The sequence below is a fragment of the Pholis gunnellus genome (assembly GCF_910591455.1).
Source record: "Pholis gunnellus genome assembly, chromosome: 12".
NCBI lineage: Eukaryota > Metazoa > Chordata > Actinopteri > Perciformes > Pholidae > Pholis > Pholis gunnellus.
This window is the reverse complement of record NC_136539.1, coordinates 336248-355854: the sequence shown is the minus strand read 5'-3', so window position 1 is coordinate 355854 and position 19607 is coordinate 336248. Positions and strand designations below refer to the sequence as shown.

Genomic DNA, 19607 nt, shown 5'->3' with positions numbered 1-19607 from the left:
TAATTTTTGTTGCTGAAGTTGACAATGTTTCAACTCTTTGCTGCATAAATGGCCTGTTTCCATTGACTTTTAATGCAATAGTGCCTATGTTGCAGAACTATCTCATAGTTTTAATGCAAGTAAGGTGGGGTGGTAATGCTATGGCAAGACCAATGTGAGTGTTGCTGCCTCGTCCTGCACCGTATTACATACGCCCCCGATCAAGACAAGACGTGGCTGTCAATAGCTCAAGTCTACATTTGAATGAAGGCTACATTTCAGCACCTGGATTATCCCAAAAAGGGATTGGATAGGATTAGGTTTACGGACAGCGGCGATAGGCTCCTAATGTTTCCTCCTCAGCATATATGTGAGAGCTCTCAACCTTGCCGCCTGACCCTCATTCTGTGAGAGGAGATAATTGCTTGTCAGGAATAAATAGAGAGATTAATGAATTCATTAGCGGTGGGGAGTTTAGCTCTTCGGAGCAGCACTTATGGCTATGACACATCACGCCTATTGTTTTACTAGCTAGTTAGCCTTGAACAATAACATTCACACAGCAAATTGCCTCATACACTCATGTAAACAACTGAGAAACTGTGTCCTTATCCTGGAATTTGGCAATAATGCAAACAAAGGGATTTTAAATCCTGATTATTCATCTTAATTACTTTTGTCTATATGAGCCTGTGTCTGTGGAAGCCGGTACAAGACAAGACACATTAATCCACATTAGCAGTGAACACTGTACCAGTTGATGTGTGCAATTCTGCACAGGCACTACAGCTTGTGTTTGAGCATTTGTGCGATATGTAGTATCTCCACATGACTGCAGCTTTAAATAGGCTTCAGACTTTTAATGCAACAGACAACTGGGCTGATCTTGTGAAATATACCACACAAAATACAAAAACACATTTTCAAGTATTTAGTTGTTTCAATTAATAGTTGTGATTAATTGATACATGGTGTAATGTATAGATATGCACTATATGAATAATTGTAAACTTAGAATATATTTACAAATCATGTATCCCGGTATACATCACTGTGCTTAAACTTCACTTCTAAACCAATCCAGTTTACTTCATGGCTTACAATTGCTGGAGAACAGGCTGTATGAACAAAGGTCTGTTAACCGCATTTTTAAGCCCTAGAAATATCTTACAACCCTTGAAACCAGAGCTGTTCATTTATCATATGACTCTGCATAGGACATGCTTCTGTATTCTCTTCTTTAACAAGCAAATAGGGAACTCGATTTTATATCTTGTACAGTATTTATTTCACAAATTATACAAACAAGGACCCCACAGAGCAAACTAAGGGATTTCATTCCAAGTACAGTAAGTTAGGAGATATTATTGACAAGTTATTAATCAGGCCAAGATATTGTTTGGAGAATGCATTAAAAAACATCCAGGTTTTTAGGCTTATTGTATCATTTCTTAGGAATTGGGGCAGCAATAACAGCTGTAGGGATTATAATCATTTGTCAGGGTGCCTCTTTTGAATTTGAATGTGAAGTCATACAAAGGGCCCTCGTTGGACAGGCCCTTCCCACGGTGTACAAGTACTTTGACCTACCGCAGGTACACGCTCTGCTTGGAGCCTTCTGCACTTGGATCTGAAATCACAAAATGTGAGAATGGTTGAGTTCTCTCTTGTCTGGGGTATATTGAAATGTTGATGTTTTAGATTTGCTTTTACTTTAATGTCTTTAAATAGCTTGTTAGTTTATACTAGGTTCAATATTTTATCCAATTGTATTATCAAATTTCATTCATGATTTGTGTTCAATTCTGATTTTGTTACCTATAGTTGTAATATATCTTATATGGGTTGTTTGTAACTTTTATTACTATCTTGGCCGCAGGACTTCCTGGAAATATGAAAGTTAGAAACAGAGGGTCTTTATTGCTTTTAACCCTTACAGTATGTTTTCTCTGCAGATCGCTCATCTTGCAAAATATTCCACAAAACATACTTGGCTGCAGTTTAGCAGCTTGTGTTCCTATCTGGATGAGACATGTGGCAAGTAAACAGAAATCAGAGGCAGTTACCAAAAAGGCCATGGTCTTTAATACACCAACAGATTGCACATGTCCAGGTTTCAGAGGTTGCTTTAGTGAGTGGATTACTGAATCCCTGTTTGGCTGCTAGAAGTATAATTTGTTATTATTTAAAAGTTGCTGCAGTGGTGATATAAAATGCTACCCTCTAAAAATGCATAATAAAGGTTTCTCCATGTTCCTCATTACCTAACATATATCACAGTATCACAAAAACACTGTTTAACAGTTTAAATGCTGTAACTCTACCCATCAGGATGTATTACAAATGCTTGTAAAAATGTCCCTTAAACGATCCAGTCATACCTCAGACAGATTACAGATTTTATTTATCAATTTCTACCAGAAGGGTTCTCAATCCGTCCACCCACCTCACACCTACTGCATACAGACAACTTCAGATTTTAACAGACTTTAACACTGTGTGTAGATCTTCTTTGTGGAAACCTTACAAGTAATGCAGCTGCATTCAAATCAGAAGAAAGCACTCATACAGTGACTTATCAGAACAAAGGAATACATCATGTCTTACTGTAGATCCAATGTGCTTCAAAGCATGTCCAGAGTATCTTAGGGAGAACACCATAAGTACCCATATAACACAGCGCAAACATAACGTAAAGGGCAATTAGTTATTCATGACTTTATCGTGTTAGTTCTATGCCAATGTGTGTTATATCTGTAAATATTAAGCTAACACATGCATCATCTATCTTTACACATATCCAAAAAAGTTGATTTGCTTCAACTTTCAGTTCTTCCTAGTGATCTACAATATCCATCAATGGGCATATATTTGAGGTATTCAACACCTATAGTTCAAAAGAGATAACCAACAAGTTTTAATCAAGCGCTATGAAGACAATAAGCTGGAACGTTTTGGCATTACTGCGGTTTTGGGAGCTAATGCTGCTTTTGCAGATTTATTTTGACCAGGAAACTGAGAAGGGTACACATATATATTTGGATAAATGTTGCTCCCTGAAATGATAAAAGGATTTAAAAAAAATAAATGGTCCCACGATGAGTGAATTCTTTCAGAAAATGTCAATGTGCTTTAAAGTGAACCCTGTGTTCATGTATGGATTAAACAAATTTGCTAGGTCATTTCAATCTAGTCTATTCAGTCTAGTCCAAATGTATCACTCACTTGCAACCAAAAGACTCAGAGGTTTGCACGCTCCTTCATGTATCCTTTCATTCTTTGGATCAGATGATTCCATACATGTTGGTGAGCACATGTGGGACTGGTGGAAACACCCACTACTTTGTTCTCACAGACAGTGCAGACTGTACAGTACACATCATTCCTTTATCAAGAAAACCTAAATGTAGATATAAGCTACTTATATACAATAAACTGTTTGGTATATAGATATCTTTTTCGGCTGTGTGTTCTCCACTGATATGTGAAGGATGTGAAAGACTCTGGAGATAAGCGCTGACTTTAAAACTGATTCCCCCCCCGTTTTGTGTTTGGCACAACAAAGCCAAAAGGTTTCAAACATTCCAGCTGATCTGAAGAACGATAGATGCTTCGCTACTAATCTCTTCCCAGGTAAGTAGAGATAAACTGCACCGAAGAAAAAAACACAAGAAACTCTGCTATCTTTGTTCAGCTCAGATAACAATATAGCCAGCAGACATCCCAGGATCTGCCAATCAAAATACTGTCTTGTCCAGCAGAAAGCACCAGGCAGCCAATCAGGACCTCAGGTGTCGTTTGACATGCCTAACTGGCTCCTCCAGGGCCAGCCAGTCCCCGTTTATGCTGCATGCAGACGCTCTCTGCTTTCAGGTCGGTGCAAAGACAACGTTGTTTTGAGCAGAGGCCTGGTGAGATCCCTCAGTCCTGATGCGTCTTCTCCTGAACTAATTTGTATTCATACTGAAAAAAAACACATGAGCAGGAAATACACTTAGAAACAGAACAGCCGGAGCCACTTTCATGGCCAGGTTCTTTGAGTGTAGAACTTTGGACACTGATGCAACTCTGGCACATAGACTGTATACAAGAAGTGGATGTAGTCGTCGTGACTTCACCATTTGTTTTATGGAATGTGGTTTTGAAGCAGCAAGTTCAGCCTCATTTTGCCTGTCGCCATCTTGGTTTTTTGCAAACAGTAAACAGAATGACATGTCTGGACTGAGGAGTGACTTAGACACCGTATACGTCTCTGGTAGAGACCCGCCAATCATTGTAAGCCCCGCCCCTAAAGCATCCCCTGCTTTATGGTCTGTTTGACTCTAAATGGATCATCATTTACTAAATGAACATCATGCTGTATTGAAGAAGACTTGAAACTAGAGATTGAGACCATAAACTCATGTTTACAATGTTTACTGAGGTAATAAATCAAGAGAGAAGTAGAGTCATTTTCTCATAGACTTCTATACAACCAGAGGAGTCGCCCCCTGGTGGACACTAGAGAGAATGCAGCTTTAACACACAAAGCTTTGACTTCACTTTTAAGTGAGGTTGCCTCCTGATCGGACACTCATCTGTTTGCTTTACAGTCCAGCATGAATCCAATACTAATTCAACAGAGTAAAGCAGAATTTCTGAAAAGATTCCAATTTCTTACCAAGGCTAGCTGCCGTCCTATGTTTCCCATAGTTATCACCCCTGCAAAGAAGATGCAAGGTAACCAGGAGCGAATATACAGGAAGTCTGGTGAAGTATACCTGTGCAGAGAAGAAGCAGCAGCTCTTAATTCTTGCAACAATGCATGCCAAACCTTAAATTTCATCTGTTTTGCTGCAGTTATCTTGGTCAGACTGACTGCTTAATAAAAGGTCAAATACACAAGATATCCAAGACAGAGGAAAGCTGTCAAATGCAAATTACAAGAGAAATTCACGAATACAATGAGACAAGAAATTGCGTCGGCATTGCTGGTGGAGGATTTAGCCAGATACAGTAAAGGTAACCGTAGCTGCTGGCTGAAGACTGTGCTGCCATAGAACAACATTTATGGACAAGGCGTAGTGTAGCTATTACAATCTTGCAAAAAATCCTTGATACACATCAAATAACCATTTGTTTGCCATTTCGTTCCTTCTCATATCGCCTGTATGCTCTTCTTCCTTTCTGTACATGTTCCACTATTTATTTGTTTGCTTCCACACCAAATCAGAAACATTTTAACAAAGTACAGCCTGAGCGCTCACAGCCTGGCCATAGAAACAGGAAAAATATATACATATTTGGCAATACTGTTTCAGTATGGTCATGCCAATAAAGCTTTATTAATTTGAACTTACTGAAAGACTCCATTATAAACCAGGAGTTGGGTGGCCAGCGTCGCCAACAGGGCGATGCTGACCCCCAAGCCAAAGCCACTGCGGGAGCGGTCAAAGGTCCACCACAGACCAATGGAGAGCGCCGCCAGAGTCAGAGACAGCTGGACGTTATTGGCAAAGTCCACTTTCTGACAGAGGTAGGGTCAAGGACCAAGCAGTGAATGGCTGGTAGCTCCAAACTAGTTTACATAGCCGTGTTACAGGGCAGCCGTGCTGTGGAGGTACATGTCCAGTTAGTATTATACCAGTTAATAAAAGCATTGCATTCCTCTACTTAAACAGTGATGTACGGCAGTGCACACAAACCACTGCATACACTAAGGGGGAGAAACATTGCAACCCACAAATTGTTTTTCCCACCATATAGAAGTATTAAAAGAACAACAGATGCACAAAGCCCCAACACGTTAAGGATACAGCACTGGCGTGGTTGATGCCCACAAACACAGCCACGCAGCGCATCACACTGGACCATTCCCGCTTGAACTTGTGTGGCTCCCCCAGACGGCTGTCGATGCAGGGGTACAGCAGCCCGATCATTGCTGCAAGGGGTAAATACAGACAGAATAAACCGAGCAGAAAATCAAGATGCAACATAACCAGCTTGTGGCACAGTCAACATGTCTGGTGTGGGTCTGTCCTGAACACCATGTTCTGGGCTCCGGAGCTTTGATAGTAATCAACAGCAAATATTCAAAGCAAATGACATACAAAGGGTCGTTTCAATGGGAACACTTTATTGCAGCTGTTAAATACAGTATGATCTGATGTGGACAACTTATCTTTGACAATTAGTCAGTCAGCCACTATTAGCACTTTTTTCACGAAGCCGAATGAACAGGAAAAAAACGATGCTTATGTTTTGGTTTCAATTACGTGGAGACACACGACACAACCCTAGCCCGGATTTTTCACTCGCTGTTTTTGGAGCATCCCAACAAAAGCCCCAGATCAGAGGCAAATTGCCGTTGGCTTGATGCTCGACGTTCCAAGATGCATCACCTAGCAGTGAAAAAATCTGACCTACAGCCAATGAGAGCACAAGGCACATGCTGAGGAGAATCTTGGGGGAGGGGTAAGTTATCCAATTTACAGCACTTCATTTTACAAAAGGATGGAATGTTTTGTTTTATTTGATTAAAAACGATTACATAAAATTCATTACATTTTCTCATGAATTGTTGACATTTTATGCATCTATCACATAATGAGACACTTTCTGATGACAAAATGTTCTTCAATCGTAAAATACAAAAATCTGAAAAATGAAAACAGAAGAAAAGGTTTCATAAATGGTAAATAGACTTGTACTTCTATCGTTCATTTCTAGTCTTTCCGACCACTCAAAGCTCTTTCACACTACTTGTCATCATTCACCCATTCACACACACTGATGGAAGGGGCTAAGTGCCACCTGCATATCAGACGAACTCATTCACACATCCCTATCCCAGCTACGGGAGGTTCAGTGGGGTTAAGTATTTAACTCATCGAACCGCCGATCCTCTGATTGAAGTACGACCCTGCTCTCCACTTAGCCACAGTCGCCCTAAGGACTTACAATGACTGAATTCAAGTGAATTTGTAAAGTATTTCATTTCCTTGTCCAAAGCTAGCAAAAAAAGAGTTGATATTTTCTGAAAATGTGGGGGACTGTATAAAAATGGCCATAATTCCTAAACAGTTCATGTAATATTTTTGTTTTATCCATTGAATTAAAGCGGACTGTATATATACAAACAGTATATATTAGGGGTGTAACGATACACGTATTCGTATTGAACCGCTCGATACATATTGCGAACCGAACAATACCGTTGAATAATACTATTGCATTTGGAAAATGCAGAAGCTTAAATTGTGGGAAATATAGTGTGCGCTCAACATGGCAACCCACCCGATGTAACAGACAACGTGCAGTCTGACACTCCCACCACGTAACAGACAACGTGCTGTCTGACACTCCCAACATGTAACAGACAACGTGCTGTCTGACACTCCCAACACGTAACAGACAACGTACTGTCTGACACTCCCAACACGTAACAGACAACGTGCAGTCTGACACTCCCACCACGTAACAGACAACGTGCTGTCTGACACTCCCAACACGTAACAGACAACGTACTGTCTGACACTCCCAACACGTAACAGACAACGTGCAGTCTGACACTCCCAACACGTAACAGACAACGTGCTGTCTGACACTCCCAACACGTAACAGACAACGTACTGTCTGACACTCCCAACACGTAACAGACAACGTGCAGTCTGACACTCCCACCACGTAACAGACAACGTGCTGTCTGACACTCCCAACATGTAACAGACAACGTGCAGTCTGACACTCCCAACACGTAACAGACAACGTGCTGTCTGACACTCCCAACACGTAACAGACAACGTGCAGTCTGACACTCCCAACACGTAACAGACAACGTGCAGTCTGACACTCCCACCACGTAACAGACAACGTGCAGTCTGACACTCCCACCACGTAACAGACAACGTGCAGTCTGACACTCCACAGCGTAACAGACAACGTGCAGTCTGACACTCCACAGCGTAACAGACAACGTGCAGTCTGACACTCCCAACATGTAACAGACAACGTGCAGTCTGACACTCCACCACGTAACAGACAACGTGCAGTATGACACTCCCAACATGTAACAGACAACGTGCAGTCTGACACTCCACCACGTAACAGACAACGTGCAGTCTGACACTCCCAACACGTAACAGACAACGTGCAGTCTGACACTCCACCACGTAACAGACAACGTGCAGTCTGACACTCCCAACACGTAACAGACAACGTGCCCAAACAGAGAATCAAATGTCCGAAACTCCCGCTGTTGCTCTGACACACTTGCCTTACATGACGAGAGGTAATTCTCAAATAATCAATTTTCTTGTTTTATGTCAAAATGGCATCACCAAGCAAAATGAAAAGAAATGGTTGATCAATAAACAAGGTGTGTAAAACAGCCCATGGTTGCATTACTCTGCCACCTTACCGTGGTGGAGGAGTTTGCGTAGCTCAGTGATCCTGGGAGCTATGTTGTCCGGGGCAGTAGCCCCTGGTAGGGTCTCCCAAGGCAAACAGGTCTCAGGGGAGAGCCCAGACTAAGAGCGGTTCAAAAGAACCCCAATGATAAGCAGCCCACGGACTTCAGCCACCTCGCCCGGACCAGGGAAACCGGGGCACCCTCCCGGAGCCAGACCCAGGAGGGGAGCTCGTCGGCGAGCGTCTGGTGGCCGGGCCTTCGCCCATGGGGCCCGGTCGGGCTCAGCCCAAAGAAACAATATGGAGCAGCCACCCTGTGGACCCACCACCCGCAGGGACAAGCATCGGGGTCGGGTGCAATGCAGACCGGGCGGCAGGTCAGGCCGGAGGCCTGGGCGAGCCGATCGCCGGCAGCATAGACTAGCTCTAGGGACGTGGAACGTCACCTCACTAGCGGGGAAAGAGCCGGAGCTGGTGCAGGAGGTGGAGCGATACCAGCTAGATATAGTTGGACTCACCTCCACACACAGTACTTGCTCTGGAACCAAGCTCCTGGAGAAGGGTTGGACTTTGTCCTTTTCCGGAGTTGCCCAAGGTGAGAGGCGCCGGGCGGGAGTGGAGATACTCACGGGCCCCCGGCTGAGCGCCGCCGTGTTGGAGTTCTCCTCAGAGAACAAGAGGGTCGCCTCCATGCGTCTACGGGTTGCGGGGAGCAAGGCTCTGACTGTGGTTTGTGCTTATGCACCAAACAGCAGTTCAGAGTATCCGGCCTTCTTGGAGTCGGTGGGAGGGGTCCTGGAAAGGGCGCCGCCTGCCGACTCCATAGTTCTCCTGGGGGACTTCAACGCGCACGTGGGCAATGACGGAGAAACCTGGTGGGGGGTGATTGGGAGGAACGGCTTGCCCGATCTGAACCCGAGTGGTGTCTCGTTATTGGACTTCTGTGCTAGCCATGGTTTGGCTATAACGAACACCATGTTCGAACATAAGGTGGTTCATAAGTGTACCTGGTACCAGAACACCTTAGGCCGGAGATCAATGATCGACTTTGTACTGTTGACCCGGACGGGGGACATCATCGGGCGGTGGAAAGAGCACTTTGAGGAACTCCTAAACCCGACCAACATGTCCTCTGCAGAGGAGGCAGCGCCTGAAGACCTGGGGGGCTCACCCATATCCCTGGCAGAGGTCGCTAAGGTAGTCAAAAAGCTCCTTAGTGGCAAGGCGCCGGGGGTGGATGAGATCCGCCCTGAGATGCTGAAGGCGCTGGACACTGTTGGGCTGTCTTGGCTGACACGCCTCTTCAGTGTCGCATGGGGGTCGGGATCAGTGCCCATGGACTGGCAGACCGGGGTGGTGGTTCCCATTTTCAAAAAGGGGGACCGGAGAGTGTGCTCGAATTATCGGGGTATCACACTACTCAGCCTCCCGGGGAAAGCTTATGCCAGGGTGCTGGAAAGGAGGCTCCGACCGTTTGTCGAACCTCGGATTCAAGAGGAGCAGTGCGGATTCCGTCCCGGCCGTGGAACAGTGGACCAGCTCTTCACCCTCGCAAGACTACTGGAGGGGTTCTGGGAGTTTGCCCAACCAGTCTACATGTGTTTTGTGGACTTGGAGAAGGCTTTCGACCGGGTCCCTCGGGGGTTCTTGTGGGGTGTGCTGCGGGAGTATGGGGTGCCGGACCCGTTACAACGGGCGATCCGGTCTCTGTACGACTGCAGTAGGAGCTGTGTCCGCATTCTCGGCAATAAGTCAGACACGTTCCCGGTGGGTGTTGGCCTCCGCCAGGGCTGCCCTTTGTCACCGGTCCTGTTCGTGACTTTCATGGACAGGATTTCTAGGCGCAGCCGGGGGGTGGAGAACGTCAGGTTCGGGGGTCTCGGGATCACCTCTCTGCTATTTGCAGATGATGTGGTCCTGTTGGCCTCCTCGGATTGTGACCTCCAGCATTCATTGGGGCGGTTTGCAGCCGAGTGTGAAGCGGCGGGGATGAGAGTCAGCACCTCCAAATCCGAGGCCATGGTGCTCTGCCGGAAACCGGTGGATTGCTCCCTCCAGGTGGGGACGGAGTGCCTACCTCAAGTGAAGGAGTTTAAGTATCTTGAGGTCTTGTTCACGAGTGAGGGTAAGATGGAGCGGGAGATCGACAGGTGGATCGGTGCGGCTGCAGCAGTAAAGCAGGCGCTGCACCGGACCGTCTTGGTGAAGAGAGAGCTGAGCCGGAAGGCAAAGCTCTCAATTTACTGGTCGGTCTACGTTCCTACCCTCACCTATGGTCACGAACTCTGGGTCGTGACCGAAAGGACAAGGTCGCGGGTACAAGTGGCCGAAATGAGTTTCCTCCGTAGGGTGGCCGGAGGGAGGGAACTTGGAGTCGAGCCGCTACTCCTTCGCATCGAAAGGAGTCAGCTGAGGTGGTTCGGGCATCTAATCAGGATGCCTCCTGGACGCCTCCCATTGGAGGTTTTCCGGGCACGCCCAACTGGGAGGAGACCCCGGGGAAGACCCAGAACACGCTGGAGGGATTATATCTCCCAGCTGGCCTGGGAACGCCTCGGGATCCCCCAGTATGAGCTGGAAAATGTTGCGGGCGAGAGGGAAGTCTGGGTCAGCCTGCTTGGCCTGCTGCCACCGCGACCCGACCCCGGATAAGCGGAGGAAAATGGAAGGATGGATGGATGGATGCATTACTCTGATTTTATGTTTCTTTATGTACCATCTTAAATCCTTCATGTTAATGTTTCTGTGTAAATGTAATATGCCAGGCTGAATACCTATGTGCCGTTGTCTTTGTTTACCTATTTTAAAGGCTATTTATTTTCCGTTCACCTGTGATTAACATCACAAAGCTATGAATTATGTGTAATTCCCTAAGGTAGTCTGCAGAAATGTGTACAAGGGCCAAATCTCAATGTCCCCCCCTCACGGACTCACGGACTTTGAGGCGCGCTCCCGCGAAGTCCGTGAGGGTTTAGGGATGTCCCGTTGTCAAATCATCAAGTGTTTGAGGATCTCTCGCAGACATTTTGAGCCCTTAATGAACCCTTTCCGCAAGTCAGCATAGTATGCTGACTTATCCTAAGGGAATTACCCATAAATCATTGCAATGTGACGTTAAACACGGGGTAACCAGTGGACGCATGGAGACGTAAAAAAAAAAAGGTAAACAAAGAGGACGGCTCAGTGTGTTCAGCCTGGAGTATTACATTCACACAGAAACATTAAGGGTTGAAGATGGAACAAAAATTAAACATGAAATCAGAGAATATGTATTCATCAAATATTAGATTTTGTCATTGAAGCGGTTTTGACAAAAACGAGTAAATAGATTATATGAAATTACTTCTCATCTTGTGAGTAAAGATCCTGGAAGACGTTCAAATCAGGGAGTACAACGTATAAAATAAATACACACAATTATACATCATATTTGTTGTCGTTTTCATGGTAACGCGATATGTTGCAGCAAAGTGCTGTCCCATTCCTATTTACACCATCTCAAGCCCTCACAGTCTCTCACACTCAACCACTCACCAGGTGACGTCAGTAAGTCCTTGAGGGTTCAGGGTTTGAGGGTTTAGGGGGAACAATGGAATTTGGCCTTACTTATGTGCATAAAAGGCTCAAAATGTCTGCAACAAAGCCCTCAAGCACTTGACGATTTGACAGGCCGAAGCCCTCACGAACTTTGTGGGAAAGTGTCTCCAAGTCATGAGTGTGGATTTTGGGATTGGGCCCTTCAATCATGTCTTTAGGCCACTGAAATGTATGTTGACTGCAGTATAAATGCCTGGTAGTGTGCCTTAAATCACTTGGTGCCACATGGTGTATTACAATGTCAGTGTAAATGGACTGTACTTGTATAGTTCTTTTCTAGTCTTCTGACCACTCAAAGCTCTTTAACACTACATGTCATTATTCACCCATTCACACACTGATGACAGAGCTACCATGCAAGGTGCCACCTGCCCATCAGGACTATCTAACATTCACACCTATACATACATCGCAGGCAGACGGGAGCAATTTGGTGTCTTGCCAAAGGACACATCGACATGAACTAGCGGAGCCGGGGATCGAACCGCCGATCCTCTGATTGAAGGACGACCCTGCTCTACCACTGAGTCACAGTTGTCCCGAAATAGACTCAATCGCCTAAAAGTGTCTTATAATTGTCCGGGTGTACTTAGCTCCACCCTCTTGTGTCACTTCTGTTTACAAAAAACTCAGACGGTGACGGCCAAAATGCAGAACCGACGTCACGGTGACTATGTCCACTTCTTATAGTCTATGCCAGGGGTCGGCAACCTTTACTAGCCAAAGAGCCATTTTATCCTATTTTCCACCAAATAAAATTTGTCTGGAGCCGCAAAAGCTATTTGATATCACAGTTTATAAAGTTTTATATATAGTTATATTATATATACAAAAACTATAGTTTGTTGTATTTATGAAATTATAGAACAAGAATAAAGACACTTGTTGACATTTTATTGCTATTTTACGTGTTACAACAATATCAAACTCTTATGAAGCCAGGTGCAGGGAAAGGCGCTTTACGACGTAAGATGCAAGTGGTGGATCACGTAGCGTGGACGGTTTTGAATATATTACTATTTTGCGTGACAGAGTTCGAATCCAGGTTGATGCGATCTTCCCATAAATATATTTTCTTCAATGTATTTCTTCATACGTGGCTGTGATGTAGTGCTCACTTACAGTGGGGAAAAAAAGTATTTAGTCAGCCACCAATTGTGCAAGTTCTCCTGTAATTTTCATCATAGGTATACCTCAACTATGAGAGACAAAATGAGAAAAAGAAATCCAGAAAATCACATTGTCTGATTTTTAAAGAATTTATTTGCAAATTATGGTGGAAAATAAGTATTTGGTCACCCATATACAAACAAGATTTCTGGCTTTCACAGACCTGTAACTTCTTCTTTAAGAGGCTCCTCTGTCCTCCACTCGTTACCTGTATTAATGGCACCTGTTTGAACTCGTTATCAGGATAAAAGACACCTGTCCACAACCTCAAACAGTCACACTCCAAACTCCACTATGGCCAAGACCAAAGAGCTGTCAAAGGACACCAGAAACAAAATTGTAGACCTGCACCAGGCTGGGAAGACTGAATCTACAATAGGTAAGCAGCTTGGTGTGAAGAAATCAACTGTGGGAGCAATTTTAGAAAATGGAAGACCTACAAGACCACTGATAATGTCCCTCGATCTGGGGCTCCACGCAAGATCTCACCCCATGGGGTCAAAATGATCACAAGAACGGTGAGCAAAAATCCCAGAACCACACGGGGGGACCTAGTGAATGACCTGCAGAGAGCTGGGACCAAAGTAACAAAGGCTACCATCAGTAACACACTACGCCGCCAGGGACTCAAATCCTGCAGTGCCAGACGTGCCCCCCTGCTCAAGCCAGTACATGTCTAGGCCCATCTGAAGTTTGCTAGAGAGCATTTGGATGATCCAGAAGAGGATTGGGAGAATGTCATATGGTCAGATGAAACCAAAATAGAACTTTTTGGTAGAAACTCAACTAGTCGTGTTTGGAGGAGAAAGAATGCTGAGTTGCATCCAAAGAACACCATACCTACTGTGAAGCATGGGGGTGGAAACATCATGCTTTGGGGCTGTTTTTCTGCAAAGGGACCAGGACGACTGATCCGTGTAAAGGAAAGAATGAATGGGGCCATGTATCGTGAGATTTTGAGTGAAAACCTCCTTCCATCAGCAAGGGCATTGAAGATGAAACGTGGCTGGGTCTTTCAGCACGACAATGATCCCAAACACACCGCCCGGGCAACGAAGGAGTGGCTTCGTAAGAAGCATTTCAAGGTCCTGGAGTGGCCTAGCCAGTCTCCAGATCTCAACCCCATAGAAAATCTTTGGAGGGAGTTGAAAGTCCGTGTTGCCCAGAGACAGCCCCAAAACATCACTGCTCTAGAGGAGATCTGCATGGAGGAATGGGCCAAAATACCAGCAACAGTGTGTGAAAACCTTGTGAAGACTTACAGAAAACGTTTGACCTCCGTCATTGCCAAAAAAGGGTATATAACAAAGTATTGAGATGAACTTTTGTTATTGACCAAATACTTATTTTCCACCATAATTTGCAAATAAATTCTTTAAAAATCAGACAATGTGATTTTCTGGATTTTTTTTTCTCATTTTGTCTCTCATAGTTGAGGTATACCTATGATGAAAATTACAGGCCTCTCTCATCTTTTTAAGTGGGAGAACTTGCACAATTGGTGGCTGACTAAATACTTTTTTTCCCCACTGTATACAATCGTAATCCCCGCAATATATATGAGATGTGGCTTTTAGATCTCCAGCAATATGTTTGTGAATGCTGCTGCTGTTATGCGAACACAACACACGCACGGAAGGGAAACCAGTAGGACGTAACACCGGCACCCACTGCATGCCCAGTGTACGTGAATAGTCACGTGGTATTCGTTTTCAGGCGTTTAAGTCTGGACGGAGATCATCTCGAAAACAATGCGTAAACGCTGTGTGGACAGAGGACTCAGGGAGCCGCAACAGAGGGGCCGAAGAGCCGCATACGGCTCCGGAGCCGCGGGTTGCCGACCCCTGGTCTATGCTCACAACCCAGCTGGATTTTGATGTGACCATCTCTGTGTAGTACTGAGAGCTATTAAGTGCTTGTGCTGTATGACAAGACTTGCCAGAACACTACACCACCTCTCAGACCATTTCAGCTGAGAACCACCAGAACTTCCCCCCCTTTTTAATCCCTTCTCTCCTTTCCTAAAAGATGAAAATAAACCAGACAGGACTTTTTTCACATACCTGAAGCCGTGCCACAGCAGGGCGGAACCCACCAGGCCGAGGAGAAGATGCTGCTTATGACATCAGGGGGAAAGAGGGTGACGTTTCTCTGCACCTGAAGTAAATTCAGCACCAGAGCCAGGAAGACACCCACAGAGAACAACATGGCCCCTCGGATTACCAGGTTGGTGGTCCTACAATGTAGAGCAAAGGGAGTCAGGAGACTAGGGAAATGTTTTATAGTGTAAACTGACAAAACATGATAAGAGGAAGGCCTCAAAGTACATTAATACAGTGTACTGCAACCTTTGCCTTGCAGACTCCAACATATGCTCCCATAGCTATGCTTCATAAAACAAGGCAAAAAAGGTATTGTGGAGCTTATGGGTTTCAAAACGTATACATCCCTGTCTTTAGTCATCACGTTGTTCTTCTTAAGGTGAGCTTTGGTTGAGAAGATGCAGCACTAACCTGTTGGTGATGACTGAGATATAGGGGCCCCGGGAAGGCCCTGACATCTGCTGCTGGCCCCTGGTCACTGCGCTGTCGCTCATGGCTGTCAGTGTTCGGGACATTCGTAAGCCTAGGTCAGGAAAATACAGAAGGGTGGATGACGTCGTTAACTGCTACTGTACTAACTGTAATATTAGCCTACATAACATTATCCATACAATATATTTATCACAATAATGTTTGCTCTCCTATGCACTTTGATTTAGATACGGTGTACTCTGTTATGTTGTTCATTCTGTACACATGACATCTATCACACTTCTGTCCATCCTGACAGAGGATCCTCCTCTGTTGCTCTCCCTCAGGTTTCTTCCTCTTTTCTCCCCGTTAAAGGGTATTTTGGGGGAGTTCTTCCTGTTCTGATGTGAGGGTCAAAGGTCAGAGGATGTCGTATGTGTACAAATTGTAAAGCCCTCTAAAGCAAACTTGTGATTTTGGGCTATACAAATAAATTGAATATAGCATATGTAAACAGGCCAGATTATTAGGTCTACCAAAAAAAATAAAATAATGCAGTCTAATGCCTTATTTATACTTCTGTGGTAAAGGTTGAGCAGAGCTACCACAGAGCAGCAGAGAGGGGCAGTGACGCACCACACACCTCCTGAAGAATGTAAGTACGCACCAGGCACTGCAGATACCACAGAAAGAAAGAACCCATGGTCTTCAAGGCCTGATTTAAAGCGTTGCTTATACCTCTGCAGATTGTGTGTGAGCCAAGCATGCACAAATGCTTTTATGCTCAAGGCACTGTTCGTTGCAGTATTTATGAAACGCCAGAGAGCATACAAACAAAGTGTACTGTGAAGCAAGAAGACGAGTGTAAACCGCTAAACGACAAAAACATATACTCAAATGTATATTTTAAGACCTCCTGTATTAAAATAAAGTTTGAGAAAAATCTTTAGAAATCTTTGCAAAAGACTTGTTAAAAGTGCTTCAATCAGTGAACTATTTGTGACAGTCATGTCTCAGGAGCTCTGATAGCTTTGTTTATAGTCACGCTTGGCATCGGAGCGTGAGCTTCCGCATATGTTGCATAAGCTCAGAGTATGCACGGAGGCGTTTATGCTCAACGTGCTGTTTGTTGCACTTATTCTCCAAAACGCCAGAGGATGTACTAAACAAAATGTACTGTGAAGAAGCAACAAGACAATGAGTGTAACCGTCGAAACACCATAAACCAACGTTGAAAGTTGATGAAGTAATACATGAAATCTGAGTTAACATTTTATGATAATTCCTCCTTGTCATTGTGGAGGTTGGTTTATGGCGTTTTGCCAGTTACACTTGATTCTTGACATCGATGGACAAAATGACAAACTGGAGGCTTCAAAGCAGCAGTCCACAACCAATGGGTGACATCACGACAACCATGTCCACTTCTTATTTCCAGTCTTTGGTATAAACAAAGCGTTGGTTTATACTCGCAGAGAGTGCTCTTAAATTGGAGTAACACAACAACAACTAAATTTCTGCTAATATCTGTTATTTCTCCTAAATCCTGTGTGTTGCGGGTCTCTTGGAAACCAAACAGGTCAGACTGTGGTCCGTCATATGTAAATAATATACATTTGTAACCTCTTCAGTGTCAATAGTAGCATTGTGATTCGTAATTATTATCATTATTAAACTGGATGCTCTCCCTCATCTGACATCACCTCCAGTTTGTGTTTTTTGATGCAGAAATACATTTGTCATTACATAAACGACATCAGAAGTCACTGTAGAGTTATGAAAAGCTAGTGTCTCTAGATCACTGTCCTACTCATTGATTCACTGCAAGTTACTCTTTAAGTGCAACACTCAGCCTAGAAATTTGATTGTGGTTATGAAGCCTACTGTCACATTGTCCTTGACGGTATTCCGTAATACACCGTATTTGGAGAAGCTCCAGGATTTCTCTCTACTTGTTCAATGTCATCAGAGACGTAACATGTCATTTCTATGCTGGCCTTATGCATAGTCATAATGTATTAAGTATAGAAATGCTGTTCAGTGGTTAATATTGTGGTCGTGATCTATACAAATGCTACCACGCTGCATCACTTTTCCATCAACAGACAATTTGTACTTTAAATGAATGATGAGCTAGCGTTAGATAGCTAACGTTAGCTGTTCACCTTTAACCCCAGCCTGAGCAGTGCATAAGAGGCAAACACTGGCGATAGTTCACCTCATGTGACGTTGTGTGCTTAACTGAGGCAGAACTTTTGACTTTATTTTCTAATAACGTTAATAATTTAGCGTTAACTATCGGATTGATATAGCATATACGCTAACTCGCTAAACGCTATTCATTCAGCAGCGTCAACAACATTTGCCCGTCTTTCACTTGCTAGCTACATGCTGCAGATGAATACGTTAAAGAGACAATGAAACGACTAAATTAAGGTAATACGTGTTAAAAGTAATAACGAACAAATAACGTTAGTTGTGATGGCAGCTGGTATGCTAAGTTAGTTAGCTTGTCGTCAGTTGGCTAACCTGATGTATCTAATAATGTTAGCTAAAATGCATGTTGGAAGTTCCCCGTCGTAGCACACTGTTTGAGGTCGAGGATAAATCTTACCTTATATTAGTAGAGACGTTCCAATACAATTAAAGTTAGACATGACATGTGACATTTAAAATAGCTCAGCGTATGCAGGCTGCAATAGGCAAAAATGATTTAGCCTTCTCTCTCGTCTGAGACTACTTCCGGCTGTCTAAGATGAATGAACGCCAATCAGTGTCTAAAGCCATGACGTAACCACGTTACACGAAGCTGAATCACGTGATTAGAGTTTACGTTCCCCAAAAACGAAGTCATGTCTGCAGAAGTCGCGAACAATTGTACATCATAAATAAGGGTCATATACTAAAATGTTCATTTTTAAATGTTATATATGAATGTCTAACCTTAAAATGAATTGCAAGATGGTGGATTAAATTGGCAGTTTAAAAAAACTATGTAATTTGTGTATTTTGTATGGGTTTTTTAAAGCTACTGCAGCGTTTCAGTCTGTTTTAGTCATTCCTCCTCCACAAACATTTTCTGCAACATATTTGATTGTCTCTTGTGGTCTAATAGGCTTACAGAGATGCAGGGGTGAGACAGTCACAGTGTGGAGTGGATCACTCTTAATCCTCACTCCATTTTGTATTCATACTGAGGTCTGCTGCTCATGATGGGGTTTTTGGGATTACATCTGGCGGCACAATAGTTTGACTATAAAAAAGACCATGATTTCTCATCACACCATAGCTGGGAGTTAACTTATCACGGTTAACTGTAGTTTTCATGCTACAGATTTTAAAAACCCGAGTTGAAAAAGTTCAGAATAAGATGCTGGAATTAAACATATTTAGATTGTAGTGTTACACACCTGGCAACAATTTACAGAGATATAATCAAACAGTTTAAATTGAGTGGGGTTTGACACTCTTTTTTACAAAGTTTGGTTGGTGACTGGTCCAAAATTTCTTTGGTGGATGGACCTATGGGTGACATCTATTGTCCATCCTGGGAGAGGGATCCCTCTTCTATTGCTCTTCCGGATGTTTCCTTCTTTTCTTCCCCATTCAAGTTTTTTTGTGGGGGGAGTTTTGCCTTTTCTGAAGCAAGAGTCCGAGGATAGAGGAGGTTGTATCCTTTTCAGAGTAAAACCCCCTGAGGCAAATGTGTGATTTTGGGCTGTACAAATAAATGTAATTGAAGTTGAATTGAATTTGTTGCTTTACTGAGTATATTTAAAGCACCAGTGTATGTGGGCTTGAGTCAAAATAAACTACAGTGTGTGTTCATGAAGGAACATGTCATCCAGTGCAACAGTATGGCTCATTGATGGGTTTTTAATAGTTTTTGGACAACAATGGAACTCTAAGACACAAAGGAAGAAGACATATCAGGCTTTGATACACACACAATACTGTGTA

The 19607-nt window shown here is 43.8% G+C and overlaps 1 protein-coding gene across 1 annotated transcript; it reads right to left on the bottom strand.

Moving 5' to 3' along the window:
- Window positions 1-1303: 1303 nt before the first annotated feature.
- insig2 (insulin induced gene 2) lies at window positions 1304-18387 on the bottom strand. The gene is made up of 7 exons (XM_079170185.1): window positions 18262-18387; window positions 15648-15759; window positions 15198-15370; window positions 5775-5899; window positions 5319-5485; window positions 4640-4739; window positions 1304-3942 (listed from the first exon to the last, which is right to left on the bottom strand). The coding sequence occupies exons 2-7, from the start codon at window positions 15749-15751 to the stop codon at window positions 3901-3903; spliced, it is 711 nt and encodes a 236-aa protein (XP_079026311.1). The 5' UTR covers window positions 15752-15759; window positions 18262-18387; the 3' UTR covers window positions 1304-3900.
- Window positions 18388-19607: the final 1220 nt, after the last annotated feature.

Coding starts and splice junctions, on each gene's coding strand:
- insig2 (XM_079170185.1), bottom strand. CDS start 15,751: ATGTCCCGAACACTGACAGCCATGAGCGACAGCGCAGTGACCAGGGGC. Junction 5,900..15,197: donor CTGCTGTGGCACGGCTTCAG/GTATGTGAAAAA, acceptor TACCCCTTGCAG/CAATGATCGGGCTGCTGTAC. Junction 5,486..5,774: donor GCATCAACCACGCCAGTGCT/GTATCCTTAACG, acceptor TACCTCTGTCAG/AAAGTGGACTTTGCCAATAA.